The sequence below is a fragment of the Nanorana parkeri genome, unplaced genomic scaffold (genome assembly GCF_000935625.1).
Source record: "Nanorana parkeri isolate BGI_ZX_2015 unplaced genomic scaffold, ASM93562v1 scaffold52, whole genome shotgun sequence".
NCBI lineage: Eukaryota > Metazoa > Chordata > Amphibia > Anura > Dicroglossidae > Nanorana > Nanorana parkeri.
This window is the reverse complement of record NW_017306320.1, coordinates 2,503,245-2,528,413: the sequence shown is the minus strand read 5'-3', so window position 1 is coordinate 2,528,413 and position 25,169 is coordinate 2,503,245. Positions and strand designations below refer to the sequence as shown.

The 25,169-nt window shown below is 39.1% G+C and overlaps 1 protein-coding gene across 1 annotated transcript; it reads right to left on the bottom strand.

The window, feature by feature from the left end:
- Positions 1-196: 196 nt before the first annotated feature.
- On the bottom strand, positions 197-24,939 carry NCF2 (neutrophil cytosolic factor 2). Its single transcript, XM_018575184.1, has 15 exons — positions 24,662-24,939; positions 20,839-20,921; positions 19,736-19,844; positions 18,013-18,150; positions 17,725-17,832; positions 16,285-16,344; positions 15,658-15,701; positions 13,681-13,822; positions 10,738-10,800; positions 9,791-9,899; positions 7,302-7,345; positions 5,016-5,164; positions 3,414-3,519; positions 1,492-1,648; positions 197-394 (listed from the first exon to the last, which is right to left on the bottom strand). The coding sequence occupies exons 1-15, from the start codon at positions 24,833-24,835 to the stop codon at positions 309-311; spliced, it is 1,572 nt and encodes a 523-aa protein (XP_018430686.1). The 5' UTR covers positions 24,836-24,939; the 3' UTR covers positions 197-308.
- Between the last annotated feature and the right edge of the window lie 230 nt (positions 24,940-25,169).

Genomic DNA, 25,169 nt, shown 5'->3' with positions numbered 1-25,169 from the left:
ACAAGAACACAACCACGCTCTGTTTTTTACTTTTTTGAAGTATTTATAGCAGTCATAAGAATCTACAAATAGTTCAAACTATTGGAACAAAAAGAAAAATGGTAATAAGTGTTTTCAATGTTTGAACCTAAAATGTCTATAGTTGCATTAATAACTGTGCCTGTGTTTATGAAGAACATATGAATGTGACCCTACATATGCGAATTCTGTCCAGACCTTCAAAATGCAACAATGTTATTCTGAATATGGATACTTTGGATGTCTGGAACACGGCAGGTGTTCCAGTGCGCACTAGCGGCTGCAGGAATTCACATACTGGACTTTCTGTTTACAAAGGCTGATGGGAAAATTCCAAACTTATCGTGACATTCTCCTTCCCACCACTCCTCAGACACTGCAAGAGAAAGACAATACATTTTACGTTTAGCTTATGCCAATCGCATTTCTATTTTCAGTTCTGTAAAAGTATCTGTATTTAGTTTCAGTGTTCAGTAATATAATATAAAAGGGGTTTACAGTGTAGTAACCGTAGAAACTTTTCAGTTTGCTGGAGTTAGCTTGGTGAAAAACTTTTGCCCTCACTTTTTCTAGATTAACAGCATGGATGGGGGAAGCTCCCCTGCCGAGTTATTGTATTTTGACAAGCGGAGGTTTCATCTGTCAGAATACCCAAACAATGACTCAAGCTAATTGTCTGACAAAAATCAAATTTGTCAATTGGAGTGCTGTTGACAGGGCTGTGACAGACCATCATGTCCAATTCTACAGTTCTGTCACCAACACGTGCCAGTACGCAGTTCCGATCCTACCATGCTGTGACACCCACTGTCTCTTCCAACAGAAATATAACAGAGTTTAAAATATGGTTCTGTGCTCTTCACAGAGACGAGGATACTTTAAGTTCTTAGAGCGTTTAAAGCTTAATGATTTTTAAAGATCATTTTTAATTTAAAACTGTGTAGAAAAATAAACAAAAAAAGACCAAATAAAACCGTAAACAAAAGGGAACTTTCTTCCAAACCAAGAGAAATAGTCCATTCTCCAAAGCTGTAGATCTTACTTGCTTACTGAGGACAAAATAAGTCAAGGCAACTGGACTTGCTGTGTTTTTGTTGGACATTTCACTGGGCATCCAACCAGCTTTCTCAGTTCAGAATTCTAATTGAATTGCAGCCAAAGTCTGCTTTGTTGGAAGAGCACAGTACAGCCACCACTTCATCTACCATCTTCCTACACACTATTCTTTATAACGACATTGCTGGTATGCTTTCCCTAACATATCTTTAAATGTGGCGTAATGCATATTGTGCCTGGCACAATGTTACAGCCTGTGTTTTCACAAACACATCTAGCCTGGGATCTAAAGGATCTGTTGCAGTTTTATTCTACGCACACACCCTGTCCTATTACTGAACAGACCTGAAAATCCCCAATATGATGCAAGTCATCACATTTCCATGGATTTTATTAGCTGATGTAAATACCACTCACCTTTATTCATGACTTTTATTACATCTCCTTTTTTAAATGGCAGATCTTCAGGTTGGGAGGCTTCATAATCGAAGAGGGCTGTTACACTCATGTCTGCTTTCTCTTCTGACCGAACAGGATTTTCTGCATTTTCCATTCTTACCAGAGGTTCTTCTGCCTAAGTGTCAAACATACTCATTTCAGCTACAGCAACCTGTCGGGAAGATCCACTTTCAAACTAGCAGTATCTCTAATTTTGGCCCCCATGTTTCTATCCCAACAAATTATCTTGTTTTAACCCAATATACTGTACAGTAAAAATTGTCAGAAAAACTAGATACACATAAAAGGACAGTTTTACAATTATTAATCTTCCTGAACTTTGGACATTTAAATATTTTACAAATCTGAAGTGCCAGTAAGTCATGTTTTTTGTTAAAGGATCTTGACTCCAAATTTGTAGACTGCTAGCAGTAAACAAGTTTTGGTTGATTGATTTTCATGCCGATGGGCAGTGGCTTTCAAGGTGCGATCAGGGGCTTAACAGACCCCCCTTGGACCTGTGGAGTGGTTACCAACATAGCCAGTTCCTCCTCTGTCCCAAAGCCTCAGGAATTGGACAGACGTCTCACTGGGTTTGAGGTTTTGTGTAGAAACGGGACCCCAGTCAGACAAGTTCTGTCACTTGCTTATTAGTCTCTGCCTGACCTTGACTACTGTCCCCCATTTTAACCAAGTGGGAATAAGAACTGGGTATGTCCTTCACTGTGTCTCACAGAAAACTATTCTATATTGTGCTCATGAATCGTCCATCACAAATTATTTTCAAGAACAGGCCTATAAGGTCTTGTACAGATGGTACAGAGTACCATCTTTCCTACATAAGATAAATACACTGTCTTCCTGTTGGAGATGTAGGAAGGGGTTGGACACAAAGTTACAAGTTTTTTGATCCGGCCCTAAATTGTGTCTGTTCTGGGAGTCTGCGTGGGATGCCATCAAACAATTGGTAATAGAAGGACTATAGTATGATCCAGCTTTCTTTTTATAGCACAAGACTTTCAGCTCTAGATCTAGCTATAAATCTTCCCCATCCCATCAGTGGAGAATGGCAGGGCGGCGGAGTTAGCTTCAATTTTTTTTAATGTTTCTTTATTTATTTTTTTAAACTTTTTTATCACTTTTTTCATTTCTTATTTTTTTTATCAATTTCATTTTTTTTAGATTTGTTTATCTTATTTACTTTATAATTTTTTCTTATTGTTTTTTTTATAATTTTCTTATTTTTTAATAATTTGTTTCTATTATTTTTTACTTTTTAATCACCTTTTTTTTATTTTTTTTATTTACATTTTTATTTTTTTTATCAATTTCAAAAAAAAATTCTCACTTAACTTTATTGCTATTACAATAAAGTTAAGTGCTGCTGGGCCTCGGTGGCCATGTGAGGAATCCGGGCCTGTGTATATGTCCTTCCATGGCCCTTAAGAGAACTATGTGGAAAAACACTTACCTCATAGTTCTCTTTTAAATCAGTGTCACTCAACCACATTTTACATGTACTGTAAATCTGTCTTGATAAAAACACATTTTAGTAAATGGGGTTCTTCGACTGAAAAAAAAACTTGCTAGATACTAACAGTGGCCGATGAGTTCTAATGGGCATTTTATTGGAAAAGAAGACTATACTAAGGGAAATATATAGACTGTCCTGAAAACACTAGCTGTTGGGTTTGCAGATCCAGTAATCTGCAATGTGTTACATTTGTGTTCTGAGTTTATGTATCCTCTAAAAAAGATTAGGCAAAACATATCCTAATGAGAGGTCAGTCTGAACATCCAAATATCATCTAGTCCAGCTTTGTGCATTGTTTCGGGGTTATCCACTGGAAATATAACCGTATAATATAAAGGCATCCTATAGTACACACAGACATTCTTACATGTACATCTGTGCACTTGAGTTTCAGGCAATTGTCTGTGCTTAGCTCCCATGCTCTTTCCACATTATCTGTAGTCAGCGGTACATCTGTTTCTCCATCTCTGAAACTAAACAGATGACAGTTTGGTTTGCTAATCCTATACGGCACATAGTTACACATGAGTGCATTTGGTACATTGATTTCAGAGTCATTAAAGGATGTGCTTGAAGCAAAACATTTCCTTGATGGGAGACGAGCCAGAATATGCAGCACAAAACGCATAAAATAGCACAAAGCAAAGAGAATGGAGAGTACCAACTTTAACTATCTGAACCACCCAACATCAAACCTGGCTATATCTACCATACTACCCAGCATATCGTTTGAATATGTCATCCTGACCAAACATCTGCATATTGGAGGAACCCCGCTCTAATTTTCTGAGCCCCACTTTCATGACCTGAATCTCTGAACCCTATTGCTAATACTAAGCTATATGGGAAGTATGCTTTTATTACATCATCCTTCGCTTTATTGCTTGAAAGTTCCACATACCCAGTATGGTGTACAGCAGGGATACGCAAAGTCTCAAATTACAAATCCCATGAGGCATTGCAAGACTCTGACAGTCGCAGTCATTTCTCCCAGAGGCAGATGCATGATCAGATTTGTAGTTTGACCACAGCTAAAGGGCTGGGGTTTAACTACCCCTGGTGTAAAGTATTCTCTAATCATTTCTTGTGTTTCCCTTCCATGCGTGTACCCTTAGGTCTTCGACTATGGATGTAGCTTGCTGGATGAGTATGGGATACATGTACTATCTCCCTCACATGATAGCACTTCAGAAGTTTCAAGAGCAGTGAAAAGTAAAATGTCTGTGAAGGTTCTCATTCATCCAGGTTGTGGTATATCTGTAAAAATAAGACAAGGCAACTGGACTCGCTGTATTTTTCTTGTAGACGTTGTACTGAGCATCCAACCAGCTTTCTCAATTCAGAATGACTTGTACAAAAAATGATCTGGGAATAAATATGGGGAATGTCACTCCAATCCACATAATCTGTTAGTCACAACCAGGTGTTGATTGTATTTCCATAATTGGAGTCTAGGAGGTGTTATTAACCTGCCCAGAGAGAGAGGTGTTTAAACAGCATTGTATGTGGCAGACAATAGATGGACTGGTTTAAACGAGGTGTGAAAGGCCATTTATGTAAAAAATGGAGAATAGAGGGGTGGGGGAGGGTGTGAGTGAGACATCTATTGTCTGCCACACACAATGCTGTTTTAACACCTCTCTCTGGGCAGGTTAATAACACCTCCTAGACTCCAATTATGGAAATACAATCAACACCTGGTTGTGACTAACAGATTATGTGGATTGGAGTGACATTCACCATATTTATTCCCAGATAATTTTCCGTACAAGTCATTCTGAATTGAGAAAGCTGGTGGGATGTGCAGTGAAGCGTCTTCAAGAAAAATACAGCAAGTCCAGTTGCCTTGCCTTAAAATGGGAATTGCTGTAAACATCTGTGACATATGACGTCATAATGGACTGTTTGTTCAGTGGATTTTTAATATTCTCCAGTGTAACCCTTTTACTATTAGCTCAGAAGAGCTTACCTGAGCTTGATGGCGCAGGGAGTCGTCTTGAGTTTACTGCTGATGAGAATCAACAGATCTCCATAGGAAAGCTTGCGAGATACCTGTATGGCTACTGTGTACTTGTAATACACTTTTACAAGGTATGATGGTGGTGTTACTGCTTTTTCCTATGAACAAGAGAGAACAAGGTATGAAGGACTTATGAAGACTTCAATCATTTTGAAATATTTGTTTGGATTTTCCTTACTGACCCCAGTTTGAAAATCAAGTCTCTAGTCCCACATATTCTCTTCAAGTGCTAAAAGTTTAAGGGGAAACTGAATCTCCCTCTTGCATATGTTTTGATTGACACATTCGCTGCTTTATAAATAATCCTATGTTACGTTCACTCAGAACAAATGTTTTAGAGTTTGGTGAATTCTGGAGGTTTGGAGTTTAGGTGTGACTCTTTATTGGCTTACTTAAGTTATTAGAGGAGTAAGCTTTTGGAACACATTGGACTTCTTCCTTAGGCATCATAAACATGTTGTGACACTCGCTGGCTTTTGTATTTCTTACAAAATACAGTGACAAGACTTCCCTGCCAGATTGCATGAGCTGCTGCAGTTCCTGTAGGTCCCTTTCTACTGGTGCCAGATTTTTCTTTTAACCTATTTTTATATCCGTGAAAAAAATAGTGGTAGGGGAGAGACACTCTCGCTTGGCTTTGTAATGACCTCTCCTGCTTGGCAGAGCTAGTGACTGGTATAGTTTACTCCCGGTGTCCCTGACATATAAGACATCAAGTGGTGCAGCCCAGCACTGTCCACCTAACAGTGGAATATCATTGGCATGTGGATTTACTTAATAAAGTCTAAGCTAATAAACTCCATAGTAAATTGTATCTGCGTCTGGTTGGTAAACCTTCTATATGTCCATGTTTCATATATTCTGGTAGCAGCTAAACTATAAAAAGACAAAACTGTTGACAAAATGGAATTTACATAGAATTGGTTCTCTATTAAAAAAAACCCAGGGTAAATACCCAACATGCCCACTTATACACACAGAGGAGGGATCAAAAGGGGACAAATTCTGAGTCTGATGGGCCTTCTTTCAACAACTTATACTTAGTAAAGCAGTGCATAATCATTGTACACAAGATTGGCCCATATGAACAACATAACCAATTGACAGTTTTAACAGTTTTTTTTAGTTCCATCATATAGCTGCCCAGCAGTAAGATAAAACTCCTATATGTTGAAGGCTGCTAACTAGACATGTACATTTTGTTTCATTCCGAATGCAAATTTTGGGGAAATTTCTATGAATTCGGACATTTGGATGCAAAAAAAAGAAAAATTCAAAAGAAACAATTTTTTGCCAGCTCACATGTCTACTGATAACTATGATTTTTTTTTTTCCCCCAAAACTCCACCTTAACCTTAAAATAGTACAGTATCAGGCAGGGGTGTAACTAGAAATCGCATGACCATGGCAAAATTTTGTTTGGGGCTCTGTGATTTCTAGTTACGCCCCTTGCAGAGCCCACCTGAGAGTGACCCTGCAGTGCCCACTATAGACACTCTGGTGGGCTCTGCAGGTTCTCAGGTGGGCTGGTCACATCCTTGCACGCCTCTTACCTGTCAGCCCGGATCAACTGTCAGCCTCGTCCACCGCTGGGCCTAGCCTCCTCCGCAGCTGCTGGCTGTCACTAAATCATGAGTGCCTGTGAGGAGGAATGTGTCGCTGCACAGATCACTGGCAGGTTGTCAATTATCTGAACATCAGCGCGTTCCTCCTCACAGCCAGCAGTAGCCTCCACTACATCAGGAGGACTCTTTTTTATTTCTCATCCCGACCAGGCCCTCTTGTGCCCCCCGCCCCATAGCCGCCGCCTGGTGTTGCTATGGCAATAGTTCTGCCACTGGTATCGGGAAACCCTACTGTCCTGTGGGCTCTATATCTATGACTCTGAACCATGAGCAGCCAGACTTCCATTTCTTGTGCACTTGTTTCAGGGTTGGCAGTTCAGTTGAAAACGAACACATGGGTACATGTTTACATTGATTGCCAATGAAGCCAGCCAGCCTTACTATGATAAAGGTTAAATGCTTGAGCTGTTTCCCAAAGCAATCAACCAAACTTCTTGGTTTATAATTCAGGCCAAAAAATTAACGTGATTGACAACAGAAACAGTTCCATATATACTCCAATTTTCCAGGTTCTCTACATAGATGATGTGGTACATATCTACTGATTTTGTTAACAAACGTTGATGATTTTTTTAAATAATAAACAAAATCATTATCTTAAAGAACATACAGATGAGGATGACTTCTCTTTGCTGTTGGATGTTGCTTGCTTATCTGGAAAGAAAGACATGTTCATCAGCCAGGAACTGGTAGAAGCCTTATACTCTTATTTTGTGTACAAAAGATATGACTTGCATTATTTCATTTATTCATGACTCTTTGTAAGCCTCGAGTTCCTAGTAAAACACTCCCCCTCTTAGCTACTCCTTAGCTCACCATGCTCTGTACACAGGTGAAATCAGAGCCAAGAGTAACAGCCTTATAGTACATGCACAACTGTACAATACTTGAGGTGAGCCAATTAAGTACCCCCGGACCAGTGCGACAGATCAGCTTTGCAATTGGAAAATACACAAAATTCTGCTTGTGTAAAGGGTTTACAAAACCTATTCCATATGGAAGTTGGGATGTATATGTTTACTGTATAAAGATCTTAAAGTTTACATAAGTATCATTTTAAAAAACTGACAAGGGTGTAATAATAAATGCTTCATAGGTAACAAACTGTTTATATAAAATAAGAGTTTGAAATTGCATTGCGATTCATAGGGAATGTGATGTACCATAGTTGCCATACTAAGCCTGAAAACCCTAGTTCAAAACCCTTATTCCATCTGCTTTTGGATACTTCCTTCTTTTTCTGCATGGTGACCTCTGGCGCAGTTCTGAGGAATAGCTACCACTGTTCTTACTAAATACATTATATACATGTTATTGGAAAATGCACATATTGAATTAGGTCTTCCCTTATTTATTTACAGTTCAGGGGCCTAAATGTGTAGTAAGAAAAGTCAAAGCATCATATGCCAGTGAGTCTTTTATAAAGTTAAAGTGTCAGTCTACTGAAAAGCGATATTCTAGGTACAGGTGGGAAATAATGAGCTAAGTTAATTAGATCATTTTATTATGTCCCGCCTTCTCATGCTGCATTCTCCATAGCGTAAGATAAAATAAAATCCAACAGAAAGAGTGAGATACACATGTATGGGCACCAAAAGGAGGTAGTTTGATTTCAATGTAACATTGTATCATGTCAATGACATTTTAATTGTAACCAAGTCTTTATGTATGTATTAAATATACGTTTATACAAAACCATGTATGTTTGATGGACGTCTTGTATGGTTTGGACACTTTTAAAGCCCCGCTTTTCTTTTCTTGTATACAATTCTAATTGGGGGTGTGGTGCCCATCCCTAATGGTTCAATTTAATTCCTATGCTTTAAAGAAAGAGTGAGAAGCCTTCATAATAGGTGTACTAGATATGCAGACCTGGGAACTCAAATGCAGACATCTCACCAACAGGGGTCCCCAAAAACTACGAGAAAAGTTTGTGGTAAAACCCTCCAGCATCTACCAAAAACTGAAATGTCAATTTTAGGGGAGTGCTAGCTGCCAATTCCAGTACATTATTGATATTTGCCATATAATACACGCATAAAGAATGGCTATATTATCCCTTGCTTTTCCACTATAATATGCAAAACAGACAAAAGCAAAAAGAAATAGCTATGCGGCAAACGTGTATCTCTCTTTTACAAACGTTATTGAAACTACAGTGTAGATATTAAATATTTCACACACTGAGCTGCCTACAGTACATTGTAACATGGCCTGTCTAGTGGCACTAAAGGCTTCAGAAACGTCATCTTTTAATTTTATGAACCTCCTCTGGTTTAAGAAGGAAGCCAATGGCTGTTATTGGTAAAATACAAATGACTATTTTCCGGTAAATGAAGCATAGCGCAAATTCAGGAAAGGAAACTTTGCGGAATACAACCTTGTTAGCCATGCTCACTGGAAAATGTCTTCTACCAAAAACAGCATGCTATTTTTCATCACGGTACACAGTACACTGGTTTTATTGTCAGGAATGTAGACTGCCGTAATATGTGCACAGTTTGCTTAGTGGAGATCATTGTCTTTTGTATGATCATTTCCAGTTTTACATCTCTTTGGATCTGGTGTTTGTGAAGCTATACACAAATGATGTATACTGTCTTTCAGGAGCATTCAGCACAGTAGAACACCTGCTGGTGGCACTGTGGTCCCTGGGCTAGATTGGTGGAATTTCAATGTCCACCAGCGAGTGTCTCCCAGATGTTATCAAGCCCCACGTTACAATTTACCAAGTGTCTCAGCATTTTGCCTGTACAACTGAATTTGTGCATAGATTAGTTTTCACTGGACGCATGTTTCACTGATAGGTTTATTGGACTGTAGATGTGTATACAGTAAGTTTTATGATAATTATGTTGGTGTTCACAATAAATTGCATTGTCTTTTCACTTGAACAGTGGTGTATGTCTTACCATTGGTGGTGGCTGGTGTATTACCAGATAATCTACATATCTGGTAACTACAGACAACAGGTTTACCTGCCATTGGTTTCTTAATACTGTCCGAGTATTTGTCTCCTTTATACAGTACTAACTAACTAATAAAACCTGAAAACACTAAGAAAACTACAGTAACTAAGTAACTTCCAATGAGCCTTACCTTGCTGACTCCAAGGTAGATTAGGCGCAGAAGTAGTAGGTGGTGCTGGAATTTCAGGCTTAGTTGTACCACCATTGGGTGACACTTCATCTGGTTTTGGTTCTGCTGCCTGGAAAACATGTTACTTACTGTAGAAACTTCTTATCACCGCCTTTAATCATCTCCATGTAAACATTTGGACGAAGCAGAGACCATATAGGACAGAAAATAAACATGTTTTGTAGTGTTCCACACATACCAAGCATGAGAATTGGCTTGGGCAGGTGAGTATTTTCCTACTTATTTTGCTAGGCTATTTCTAGGCATGTCCTGACATGAAAGAATTATCGCTAAAGCATCTGTTATACAAGTGTTCCTCAACCTCTTTTAAGTCAAGGCACCCTTTAAAAGTTTGCAAAATCTCGAGGCACCCCAGCCTAAAATATAAAAAATTTAAAAACTACGTGTGGCCCCTCCAAAATCCATACCAGATCATTATCTGAGATAAAGGACTGTAATGGGGCACCCTATGCAAAAAAAAGGGGTTTCCCATTTCACATCAGGTTCCCCTTTCAAATCAGGCACCCTCCTTCACATTAGGAGCCCCGCTTTCACATCAGGGTCCCCTTTTACATCATGGGCCCTCCTTCACATTAGGAGCCCCCTTTATATCAAGAGTCCTCTCCTTTCATTTCAGAACACACACACTCTCTCTCTCTCTCTTTTCTGAATTAATCCCACCCTCCCTGGATTAGCATCATTCTATTTCATGGTGCTGGTGGCCTGCCTGCCGGCACCATGGAAAGGCATAACGCTGTGTGAAAATTTCAAGGCATGCCAGGGTGCCACGACACTGATTGAGAAAGGCGGTGTTGGACAACTTCTGCTATTTGGAATATGTCAAAATTAAATCAATGAGTTTTAGGATTCTTAAAGTTTTAGTCTCTTCTAAAAGATAACATGCTTACCTGAATTTGAGACTGAAATTTCAATTCAACTGGCTCCAGGTAGTTGCATGGGACTATCCCTTTCTAAATACATATGAGAGGCACAGACAAGAGGAAATAAAGTCATTTTAGTAATCAGAAGTCATTAAATAATAATAAGTCTCTGCATTGAAACACAGAAGTGGCTCCTCCTGAAATTTCTCCCTTTCCTGATACATGGGTAATGTCTGTCAGCTGTATTTTTTAATGGAATAGAACTACAATAGCCCACAGAGGAATTCTGGGCTGAGAGATATGGCTTGTATGTAACTGCTGGCCTTAAAAAAAAAAAATCTAGTTTCCTGTCTGTCATAGTGATATAATGGCTTCAATACTTTGAGTCAATGTCCTGAAACAAGTATAAAGAAGTCAGAAATTCTTATCTGAATAGTTGTTTTAGGTCAGTGACTCAAGAAAGCATGGTCAGAAGATGGACAGGGCAGCTAGGTAAATAGCATTTTTATAAAGAGAGGTTTGCAGTGGCAGTCTCCATATATATCGGACAAGTAAAAGGGGTGAATTGGGGCCAAAGCCTTAAGGTCCCCACACACCTTATGATGATCGTACGATTATCGTAAGGTGTGTGGAAGCCGTGCGACCTCTACTACTGTAAGGTCGCACGACTTTAAACTTACGGACATGTTCGAAAACCCGCCAAGCATCGTACGATGTTCGGCGGGTTTGTGGCATGTCCGTACGATAAAAGCCGTACGGGCCGGTGTGCGCAAGCGCACACTGCCCGTTGGGCGTTGCGGTCATCTGAAGCCCTCCCCTCAGGGGGCATGGCTTGCGATCATCGCAAGTATGATCTGCCTATGCAAGATGGGCAGATCGTATGTTTTTTTTTAAGTACCTTACAACCATCGCAAGACAAAAGTCTTGCAATGGTTGTAAGGTGTGTGCCCAGCCTTAGGGTCTGGCTGCTGAGGGGGCCTGGGTTGAGCTTTTGCTAGTGTTACAGTTGTCTGTCTAATTCTGCATTATTTTTTTGAACTACATTTGTAAATTTGTCACTCCACCCACTGCAACATCTGAGGTCTGAGTTTGGGGATATTCTACATCCTAGTAAGACATCACTGGAGCACCAATGCTATAAAGGGGTGAATCTGGCTTTGACTTTGATAAGGATAATTATATGGACCAGCTAATATAGTCTCAAATGCACCATATCCCTAATTTAAATATCAAGGAAGTTCAAAAATGGAAACTTTGGACTTTTCAGTTGCTACTTCAATGGATTTGCACAGACACAATTCTTGTTTTGTATAAAAATGTCTCTATTTTATTATATACAAAAAAACAGCAATATGGTGAAAACCCCTCATCATGACCACACCACATGTGCTGATCTAGGAACACAAGTGCCGATATCTCACCAGTGGGAACCCTTTGAAATATAAGAAATTGTTTTGGGTGAACTGTCCTTTTAAGTATTAATTGATGTTACCCTGAGAAACAGTGCAAACATAATGCAAAGCCTCTTCTGTGTCAATACAATAAACTATATAACAATGCGGTGGTCCTCAACAGTTTTTCAAGTTTGTACTTCTAAATGTATTGGAAACTTTACTATAATGTTAAAAAAAAAAGATATGCATTAAAATAGATAATTTCTAGGCCACTGATAATATTAGTTAACTTCAACCACCATTGCAATATATACACTAATGTGTTATTATTATTTGTACAATAAATGCTTTTGTATACAAAATATGTAATATAAAATAAATAATCAAATGATAAACCCCCCCATGTCTGTTGCTACCCCAACAAAGACAGAGGCAAAAAAACTTGCAAGTGCATAATGCAATATCATTAGATACATAAAGAATTGTTGGTGTCAATGAGTCATTGTTTTGAAAAGATTTTCCTGATTATGGGTACAAAGGTTGGCAGTGGGTGTATTTAGTCTGCCAGAGACCGTGGTCATTAAATTGTTTAAGTGCTAAGTTCATAACTTTGAACCTAGTCTATCAATGATTACTCTGCAAGTGAAATTGAGTGCCACATTTAGGATGGACAAACCAGGTGAACAATGACTGCATCTGCGCTTGTATGGGGAAACAGTACAGCTGCTTCTGTTTTATTTGTTGAGAAACAAATTTAAGGATTGGGTACCATTTCACAAATAAGTTTAACCCTCAAATGTAACCTAAGCTTTGCCCGTGAAGGGCAAAGCAATAAGTTCACTTTAGTAGTGACCACACCAGCAGAACACTTCCCCCCAATCCATTCGGCCATTGGAGGCAAAGAACGATACCTGGCACTTCTGGATGTAGGGAAGAATGGGGATTGATGGTTGGCTACTCATGCACTCACTAGTGCTGTCACATGGGGCAGGGAGAGACTCATCAGACATGTAAAACTTTCAAGCTGGAACCTGGGGCTACATTTACAGGATTTATTCTTTTCTCATCCTGTCAAAAAAAAAATGGCAGGTGAGCAAAGGGAAAGTGAATTTGTGCAACTGGTGGGGCCAGCAGAAAAGTGAACCTGTTGCTTTGTATAATATTGTTTGATTAACATGTTGCTTGGACCTTAATGGTCAAAGTACTGGTTCAATTTAAGTGATTTCACATTCAGATGAAAAACAAAAAAATTCAGTGACATCATCCCAACACCTTTTTAAATGTTGGTAGTTTTACATAAGTGGCTACTTGTGTAGAACAGAACGTTAGGATATCAATTCTGGAGCATCCATATCAAGTGGTAATAGTTTAAATCACATATGTATTAAGTAGAATGTTAATTGTGCAGAAGCAACTTCTCCATGCTGAGAGGCCTGCCAACCTTTTACTCTTGTGCAGTATAAACCTTACCACCAACACTGTATTTAAAAAAAAAAACATAATCTAGAACCAGGCTTGATCATCTGTATTATATAGGCATGGACAATTGTCTGGAAACCCACTGAGCTTTGGTTACCTTTCCATTAAACAACACTGTAGCCCAGTTGTCATCCCCTTTTTTGAGTACAAAGACAATATTCCCTGGCAAGACTTCCATCTCTTCTATGGTCTCTGGAGTAAATTCAAAAAGGACGCGATGAGGTTGTCCCTGCAGTGTCCTGAAAGACAAAACAACTATTAAAACCATGAATATACTAGAGGTGGCCAGTCGTAGAAACAGTAGTGGTGATGAAAGGTTGTTTTATAACCTTCTCTGCTGGTACCCAACCCACATATGCATCACCCTCCTGGACATTCTAGACCCCTGATTCTTGACCATCACACGGCGTCATTACACGGCGCCCTGCTTCCTGATTGGCCAGAAAGCCGGCTCCATGCTGTCCCGTCACCTGGTGACAAGGGAGCATGGAGACGGCTTCCATGCTAATCGGAAAGCCCGGTGGCGAGTCTTTACACGCCGCCCGGCTACCGGCTAATCAGGAAGCCAGATGGTGAGTCATTATACGCCGCCTGGCTTCCTTAATGGGACTTCCGTTATCGTTATTCAGTATCACCGAGTACCGGAAAAAAAATATCAGTACTCGTACTCGATACCGAAAGACCGGTATCTGTGCATCCCTATTTTAAACCCTAGCTTTCTTGAGCATGGAAGCTGCCATGCCTCCATTCCTGCTGCTGCATACAGTCTATTTCTGTAATTAAGGTGAGTGATTCTGTCTGTTTCCTATTTGAAACCTATAATGTACATATGTGTGGCTCTATCCTTCATTGTTATGCTCCTCATACTTTCATTTATATATCTATCCTTAGCTGTAAAATATTCCTCTTTTCCTTAGTGCCACTACTTAGTTGGCAATCACTTCCAGCATTCAAGCCAGAGGACAAGGTGTGAGCTGAAAACATTTTTTCTGCAGTATTCACCCTACCAAGACAGAGATCATCAGATCTTCAAACTTCATCAAAAGATTCTGAGATTTTGTGTCCCGGACCAGCATCTTCCGTTTAGTTGCCTTTTGTTGGGCTTTCGACAGTTTAGATGACATTCATCCTGGCAGCACTGGTAGCAAGTATTCAAACTATCTGACTGCCACTTAAACGCTTGTTTATTTCTAAGTCACCAAGGTCCCTATCAAATGTTCTACTTTTCTTTGTCCCTACCTCCTTATTTTTAGGTTATAGTTTATTTTTTCATCAGTTCTTCTGATAATACTTTATATGCTGGTAGATCTATAAATGGTTGCAATTAATTTTTATCTCTATAAACGTATCTTCTATTTTAGCCGTTTTCCTGCTTTTTCTCTAATAATAATTATAATTCCCTTATAATAATTCTCTAACCACTCTTGGAAAGAAATCAAACCATTCTTTATCAACTTTATGTCCATTAACCCATCATTTGGTGCTACATCTCACTTTAATCTCCTTGGGATTATACCTTTTCTAAAAATCTTTCAATATTTAAAATGTCCTACCATTTTCATACTTGTTTTTCCATAGTGTACCTTGGGTGTTTAAACACCCCCTCTAAATCTCCTAAACCACTACTGAATGCCCCCAACCAAAGCTGCAGAAATTAGTAATCACCCCTTGTGAAATGAACAATATAAATAATAGTTTCTGCACTCTCCAACTAAAACATATCCCATATTAATTAAATATCTGCCATTTTTGCAGAATTTCAGTATGTGTTAGGCCCATGCTACACATACATCTATGTGGAAAACCTGGGGTGCACCAAAACTTTTTTTTTTTTTCTTCTTTTTTTTTTTTTTTAGTTTTGGGTAGTTTAAGCAATTGAGTCCCAAGAGCTGTTTTAAAACATGCTGATCGCAGCCAGCAAAAGATCAATAATACAAGTGATCTGTTGCTGCGCAGGTGCCCGGGGGGCTTGATCAAGTTTTCCACTGAAAAAAAAGAAGTAAAAAAAGGATAACATGTAAAAAACAAATGTTGGCTTTAGATACACTTTATAGCAGAAAAAACTAAGATTTACCTAAGTACTTCAGGGGTCTTTGAACGAGATGGTGGGTTGTCACTCTGTAAAATAAAAGCATATGAGATATAAAATATTCCCAAAACATTTCCAAAACACTATCTGTACTGACTCTGAACGCAAATCATCTGAAAAAACATCTCTGCTGTCAACTGAAAAACACTCAAGCTTTATAGCAGTGATTCCATCACACAAGTAGGAATAGGATGTGGATTTGGAGGTTTTCTATACACAAACAAGTTGAGTTTTTTGCTATTTATACACAGTCACCATGAATCATAATCCTTCTCTATATGAAACATTGTTAGGAAGTTGCAGCTGGCTGAGCTACCAACCAGCATTTATTTCTGGGGTTATTTAATATTTTATGCCTACAAGTTCAGTCTGCAAACTGGCACATCTCTAAATGTAGGTGGGAAGAATAAATGTAGAAGAGGATCTATTATTTTTCTTACCCAGATGCTATTTACATTTACACCGTATCAATCTCACCCATCCTCCGTACATACATATCTATGACTAGCTGCCGTGTTCCATCATCATTACAGGCACCATTTCAGTAGCACAATATTCCACGGGAACATTCCATTCCACAATTCAGCTAAAGCAATAATAATTCAACTATACCTGAGGCTGCAGGGGTGCAAAACCAGAGAAACTGTCCTTGTCAACTACAGAGGCCACAACCTGTGAAATAATGACATACAGCGCATTATAGATACAGGTAATTATGTGTCGTTTATATTCAAATAATAATTAGGCACCACTTTCCCAACAAGCTGAATGCTTCAAGCTTAAACAGTAGAAAACATAGAAAGACAGAAATTTAAAGGGGATGTTAGTCAGTACAGTATGTAGTTTGAGCTCATATTGGTTGATTGTCAAATATACCAGGGCCCTCCAACTTCATAGGTCATGTAACAGTTGTGCCCCCCTTCCCTATCTATCTATCTATCTATCTATCTATCTATTTCTCGGGAAAGAGATAGGGATAACCTGGTTATGGGGGAAATGCAAAGAAATGATGTTGTCCATACACTGCTATGGGTCTGGGTCTCACACTATCTGTTGGATCCCTAATCCAACAGATAGTGTGAGATCCCTAATCTAATGTATGTTATGGGGAGTGCAACAGGGTGTGCTGAATCATTCAAAGGTTAGTGAGAGCATTCAAATCTTCAGGTTAGAGAGGAATAGAGTTGAGAACTATGCTAGAGAGATGTATTTCATGGAATTTAATTTTTTATGGAAAGTAAACTAATTAAACCATTATTTTTTATTTTCTCATGTGTCCCTGTCTCTTAATCATTGCCTAAAGCCTAAGCTAATTAACTATATATATATAGTAGCAGAAATGAGGAAGGCTATGGTCAGACCAAGGGCATTTTAGGACACAGGTGTGTGCTGCCTCCATTTTTTAATTTTCCCAACACAAAGAAACAAATATAGAGATACAAAGGGAGAAAGTTATTGGCTTTGTGGAATAAATCTGAATATGTTTTTTCTCTCTTTAGAGAAAGATCCCTGGTAGGCCTTCGGGCTAAAGGGCCAATTACCCTTACTGTTGACATTGACACAACATTTACTTAAAATGTAATCGGTTAAAAGGCCGAATTCACAAATTTGCTTTTGCTGCTCTTTGATCTGTAAATGTATTTAAATTGAACACTGATAACTCCTCAGGACATCTAATACTGCTCATACGCAATGCATAGTGATTACAAATTTATGGACTTGCATTAGCTTGTATAAATGCATTTAAATTGTAAAGTGCTGAGTTGGACTACTGAGTGTTTCCAACATATATAGCCGTAAAAGTTACAAGGCAAATCAAAACCAAATTTTATTTCAGCACTCATCCATTTGTAGTCTTCAGTGCCGCTTCTAAAAAAGATTGAGCACAGCAGTACTATAGGACACAACTAAAGGGCACCCAAATGGACTAGAAATCAGTAATATAATAAAATCTCTTCATAAAAGTTAGAAAAACAAAGAATGGAGAAACTTTGCAAATATAAACTGACATTAGTAACACCGTGTGAATAGTGTAAATGGTAAAGGACATACCGTAGCTTTACCCAAATAGTCCTTCTTCTCCAGCTGCTCCACAAGCCTTTCATTTGGATAAAATAGGCGACCTTTTGGCATTACTATCAGTGGAAAATCTTTTTGTTTCTGTGACATAAATAATAAATGTATGATAGAAAATAGTGTGCAGTAGTTCACTAATAATATTGCTATGCTCCTGCTTGCCACCTCTTACAATGCCCACAATGGATACAGCAGGCGTAAAATGATAATTATAATGAAATGAGGCAGATATACCTATCCCCTGCGGCATAATCAAATACCTACCAGGTTTTCTTGCATTGCTTTCTCTATCTTGGTGCCATGCCTTGGTTCTACCTTCTGACTGAGGGCCAGAATGAGATTCTCTTCTGCTTTTGCCCAGTTCCCCACTTTCGTATGTCCTAGTGCAACATTATATAGGATCTGGAAGAAAAATGTCCCTAATTTATTGTAAACCTGAGCAAAGCATTACAAAAAAGTACTTTTCATAGAACATTTAATGTATTTCTCCTCACTTCAGGCAACCCTTGTCTGTTGGTGGAGGTGCTAGTTAAATAGGAGGATAGGAGGAGGTGCTAGTTCGATAGTAAATTAGATTCTATGGCTGTCACAGACAACTGAGATAATCAACTAGCAGTTGGAAAAACCTGTACAATGTCTACATATATTTAAATACCATTCATTAAATTGTATCTGTGTTCCAAAACGCAAAAAGAAAAAAAATTATAAGTATTTCTATATTGGATACTTCCTCAATGCACTGACACAATTTCACTCAGTGTCTATGCATTTCAGTGTCACATCTCTCAGTGTCTGCCTTCTGAACTACAACTCAACAACTGAACAATGTAACATCATTATTGCTTGCTGGAAGCAATGCATGATGAGATATGTAGCCTTGAGGAATCGAGATTGCCTCACATCAAGCAGCAGGGTAAGAGACACAAAGCACACTGGGAATCCAGGAAGTTGTTGAAAGTGATGGGCAGACAAAGGGCAGCACAATAAAAAAACAACTATACTATGTATTCCTATTACAATGCTGATGTTTAACAGTATAGTCTATGCCGGGACATTAGAACTACTTTAAGGTGGAAAAAACAAGGTTCAAACCACTTTGAAACTCCATTACACCCCATGGGAAGTGGAATAAGCAATTTAAGCCATCTGTGCTGAAGTGCTGCTGACACTGTGATTGGGCATGCACAGAAGTAACCTGTACATCATTCGTTACAGGTAAGAAATAGTATTTTTGAAGCAGGGAAGAATAATCAAGGTATTTTACAATATGCACAAGGGTGTGAGACAATCACTTCTTCAGATGTGAGCAAATGCCCAGGCATTTGGTCATGTGAGCAGCATATGACCAAACTATGAAGCCACATTTCAACCCTTCAAATACTGTCCACTCCAACAAGACGTTTTGCATTGCTTTAGTTAAGAATTGAGCTTAGGTCCACCTTGACACTAAACTCAGGAGTTAAATCTTAAAAATTAATTCAAATACCTTAACTATTAACAAAACTGTATTGTGTATCACTCAGCTGTAGATCCTTAAATCATCTCTAAATTGGTGCCGACACTGTCCTTCCTTCTGGAGGGTGGCTTCCCCATGGTCCCTGTGTGTGTTGTAAAGTAGCCACCGCTCCAAGCTCGCTACCGTGATGGACTACAATCTATACAAGTTAGTAAACTAAACGTGAGATTGTAGTCCATCATGGGAGTGAGCTTGGAGCGGTGGCTACTTTACAAACACGTGCTTTTTTGCATCCATGAGGAACAAAAGTAGCCACGCTCCAGAAGGAAGGACTGTGTAAGCACCAATTCAGAGATGATTTGAGGATCTACAGCCGATTTAATTCCTGAGCTTAGTTTCACTTTAAATTATATCCTATCAGCCCCATAAAACTGGGTGAAAATTGCTTAAAAACAAAGACAAACGTATGCCTTCTATAAGGCGGCCAAAACTGTTTGGCACAAAGGATTGAGCAAGATTACTGTATCTCACCTCACAGCTGTAGAGTTTAAATGTAAGGCCCAGGATCTTGTAATCAATCAGCTGATTTCCTCTTAATTCAGTGAAGCAGCGAAGCCAGTCCTGAAGTGCTTCCTTATACCTGAATGCAAATACATTCCTAGATGTAAACTGGATATACAATCTGTGTACATGAGTCTTGGATTAACTTGAATTATGTGTTTACAACAATGATTCTCAATCCGTTCCACAAGCTTTTTGAAATACAGTTGTAAATGTCTTATGAATTTTATGAATTTTTAGGGGAAATGAAAAGCTACTAAAATGTGATCTGTAAAAAATAATTGTAAAAAATCTGAGAATTTTTTCAACAAACAATGCAAACAGCATTTTATATACTCATATTCTTATTAGAAAAATGGATTGAACAATCTAGGCCATTTATGCATTAGTATGCGTATGTTACAAATAACGGAACCTCCTCTATTGGCAATAACCTCAATCTGTTGCTAATGTTGGGACCTGCACAGTAAGACTTGTGCAGAAATGTTGATCCATTCTTGTTGCTTGCAATGCCTGCTCCAGATCACACACAGAGCAAGCTTTTTATGTAGATTTGCACCCATCTTCTGGGTTACTTCAATTTTAAATCAACCAACATATTTTGGATGATTCTACTGTAGCATTTAAGAAGCATGCAATGGTTAGGAAAAATTAAAAGAGCCTGAAAAAGCTCAAACGGCATATGACATAACCATTGAAATTGCCCCATAAAAAGCGATGGATATATATATGTGCACAATTGGTGGCTGACTAAATACTTTTTTGCACCACTGTATATCTATATACATATATATAGATATATATATTGCTGAAGGCTCGCAGACATAGCGACTTACTTAATAATACAATTAATATTCTTAAAACACCAGCAATAGTAACAGAAACTCACGCATGAATGCATCTGAAGAAAGAAGAGTTCTTCACCCACAGCGACCAAATTGTCCTGTTTGTTTTCTTATACTGCACCGAGATTTTAAAGGTGAGCACACCGTTGTTTCTATGGACAACAAGGACTGTTCTTCCTTCAGGCACTTTTAGGAATATAGCCTTTTGTAGCCTGTGCTGTTACTTACTTGCCCTCCTTGAAGAAGACGGAACCACGCTGGAAAAACCCCACAGCCAAATGTTTGTCTTTTTCAACTGTGCTTGTGAAGGCCTAAAACACAGCAATGTTTGTAACTGTTGTAAAACAATCGTGATTTCATTTTGTAAGTTGAACCTAGAAATTTCTTAAAGCAAAACTAAAGCAGCCATATGGCTCACTGTTGGCCATTAAGGATTTTTCATGCTTGAACCTTCCGACCCAAGAAGTGTCTGCAGACACCTCAGAATTACCAGGATGGCCCAGAAATGTCTGCTATGTGCTAACAGTGATGGATTGGGTATTATAAATGTCTGATGCTTTAATTTATGGCCTTCCTTGGAAATTGTACTATATACAGTACCAGTGTTTTGTGTTAACTGTTGATACTGCCACACCAGACCAGGCCCATTGAGTACCTTCAGTAATTTCCTGCTCATGTGATTGGCTTAATCATTTGCTCCACAGTTTTACACTCATTACAACAGTTGTGTGTGTCATGTGAATATAGTGGGCAGACCCTCCCACTTTGTACACATTAAGGTGGTCATACACCTTGCGATTATCGTTCGATTTCTTTTGTGCCCTCATCGAACCGTCGTTCAGTTTCCGCTCGAATACCCCATTATGCACAGACCAATGTTGATTTTGATGATCGTTCGTTACCAATACTGACTGACTGAATTTCGTTGATCGAAAGAACAAATTGTCATTTGCACATGTGCAGTGTTCATGTTGCGATTTGTTTCCTATGAAAACGCGACTAATCCATCGATTTGCGTACGATTCAAAAAATAATTTTCCAGCCTGACCGATCGAGGAAATTCAGCCAGTTGTACAGTAATTGTGATCATTCACGTCCCATCAACTGCCGGATTATCGTATGAAAACCCGATCGCGTTCAATTTCCGAACGATTATCGCAAGGTGTATGGGCACATTAAGGGAGGAAGTAACTGGAACGCATGTGACAGCAACCATAGAACAGCAACAGGTAAGAGTGTTCAGTTAAGTTTTTTACAATGCATACAACAGACCTACAAAGATCTCTTCTTTTTTTCTCTCACTGTATTATAAATTGAATAGTGTTTTCTATAATATTAGACACATTGCTTATCTATACCATGCAGTAGTTGTATCATTTTCATATTAATTTTACAAATAGAGGATGACGTTCTATGTTTTTGAAGGTTCTCATTGATCCAGGATATGGTATAGCAATTATTAGCTAAGTATTTAATCACATTAAAATGGACTTATGCTTTAATGGTGAAGATGGTTCATAGCTTATCCAAGCCACTTCTTCAGTATGTATCAGGAAGATAATTATATCCACAGAGGTAGCACAGACTACGCAATCCAATCACCATAGGAAGGCAGATGTTCCATGTATACGATTGGAAGTGTAAAAGTTTTTGAACCACCTTTCTCTTGTTACATAATCCCACTATTGGTGTCATGAGCTCTGTATAGAAGTTAAACCTTTGATTTACCTGGCTGAAGGTGTGAATTTTTGCAAAAAGCCGGGGTAGAGATGTATAAACAGAATTTTATGTCATAGACATACACCTGTTCAAAGATTGTTGTTCCAGTTTGACATAGATGGCCTCTTTCACACCTCTTGTGAACTAGTTGTCCACTCTGTCACCACACTGTCTTCGATAATCTGTGCTCATTTTGTTTCTCCTAAGCACTCTGTTATTGTCTGCATCTGCCTGCTGCTGGGTATGACCTTGCCACAGAGCAGAGCAGCCAATAATGGTGAGTTATGTGTCTCCCTAGCCAATCGCCAGTCCAGTGGTGCATGCTGGGGGAGGACATAAATATTTAGGGCTGACCTTGTGAGTGTCTCTTCCCCCTCCAGGCCTTCTGCCTGGGGGAGGATGCATGATGTGATGTGATGTCTGACCAGGCCTGCAGGTGGTCAGGAATTGAGACCCAGTTGGGGTGTGCAGCTGTCCTGCCAGTGGAGGTCGAAGCTGTGCCTGGGATGGAGAACCAGGGATGAACTTTGCCTGTTGGAGGTGCCAGAGACACCAGAATTGGGCTTGGACCTCGCAGGAAGTCTGGTGTCTTGCCTAGGGAATTCTGGCTATGTCTGCCAACCAGCTAAAGTTCCACATTACACAGTGTCACTGCAATCAGTTTAAAGGCCTTCTGTTCTGTTAAACTGGGAAGTGATCGATGAGTCTGGAGTCTGTACTGTTCTAGGTGTCTGTAGTTCTTATCCCTCCCTCCCATGTGAGTAGCTAAGGAATACAATCATTGAAAACTCTTACAATGAGTGGTGCTCCACCTATTCACATTCCACAACCGGCTAAGGACTCTGGACCAGCTAAGGATCCCTGAAATAAAATGTCAGCCCAACCTGCCTCTGAAGTCTCCCACATGCTCCTAAAGATAAGAGGGGTGCTACAAATACAACTAAAAAAGTTTAAATGCATTGTCATGTCTAATAATGAGAGGAAATGCATACAGCTTCAGTTAATCTGGGAGTGAACACTAATCCCATTAGAAGGTTTGCAATACACATACACTGGATAGTGCAAGTTGTGCAAACTCCCCATAGAGCCTTGGCCGCCTAACAGGGCAAGAAAGAAATCAACAGGCTAACAAGAAAATGTTTACTTGGCTGTCATGCTGATCCCATAACTTCAATACTTTCTGGAACAAGCACATGACCACTCAAGTTATAACTCTGGTCTGCATACTTTTTCCTGGTCCGTGACTCAGAAAATATATCACTATACCTTCCAACTTTCTGAGATGAGAAGAGGGACACCTTTTAGTAGAAGGTATAAATAAAAAGGACCACTCCTACCACATTAATATGCAGCAATCGGCTGTACTCACAGTTACTTTTTTTCCACCACCATTCTTCCTTTATAGTCACTTTTGAAAAAATAATATCTACTAATTTAGAGGCTGGATGAAAGCTTTATTGTAGTTTATGGTAGCTGAACAGTAAATTATTTATAGAGGTCTATAAATGAGACCAAAAAGAGTGACAACTGAGGGGAATCAGGGACAAACGTATTGGGTTTGAAAAGAGGGATAAATGAGGGACAGTGTGGAGCTATGAATCACTTAGCATTGGTTCCCCTTAGGCCCCATTTACACTGAGCATTTTGTAGCTTGAATGTTTAAGTGCTATAATGCGTAATACAAAAAATACCATTGCTTTCAATGGCCCCTGTTCACATTTGAGCATTTTGTCGCTTGTAGCAAAAGACTTGTAGTACAAAAAAGTACATGAGCTTCTTTTGGGTCAGGGTCAAGTGGCTTGGAACCAATAGACTTCAATGGGAGTGGCTGAAAAATGCTTGAAATGTGTGTAATGCATGTTTTCCAAGCATTTTTTTGGCCTAGTAACTAGCTTAGCATTGGCTACAAATAAAAACAGATGTTCAAGCTTGAAACTCTTGCAAAAACACCTATACAAGCACTCAAACAACGCCCAAAGGAGCACACTAAGATGTTCAGTTCAAGTGTGAATGGGGTCGTAATCAGCAGAGAGGAACAGTGAATCACAGAAACTCTCCAGCCTGTCTCCCATAATGATATTTCAAGAACTATCATTACAAATTTGGAAGGAATGTTTTCCAGTTGAAGGTAGATTTTTTATTGCCTTCCCCTGGATCAGCTAAGGTTTTTGAAGAATTTTTTTTATGAAGGTGGATGTTAATGAATAATTTCATATCTGAAACCAATATTATCGCCAAAATTGTCATCCAATGGCCCCATTTGTGTTATTTAGCTCACGAATCAATTAACCCCATTCCAAATGAATTGTAATCCTCCTACAGCATTACTGACCTTTTCTGCATCCTGTAAATTTCCCATCACAAGGTGACAGCAGCCGATGTTGAAAGAGATCTTAGCTCTAGGCTCTGTGATGGTGGTGAAGCATTTCAGGGCTCCACTCCAGTCTTCCTTGTCTGCAGCAGCCACCCCTTCATTCCAAAGCCGCATAATCTCCACAAGAGCCATTTCTGAGGTTACTCTGAGACCAGAGGTCCTTCCTACACTTCAATACCCCACACAAGTGTTGGTGCCTTTTCAGCACCCACAGCCCTCATGTGTGGTGTTGTCAGAATGTGTTGATGACACAAGAGGAAGCATCGTGACTCTCTGCAGTTTTCAGAAAGAGATTCTGAAACTGCTTTACTGGACTACGTAACAACTTCCCCTATTAATTGTCTTCCTCAATTATCGCTGTGGAGAGCTAATCCTGTGTGTCAACTCATTGCTGATTGTTAGAGATAGAACAAATAACCTGAAACCATTGCAAAGTGACGATTTAACAATCTTGCCTAGGGGCACA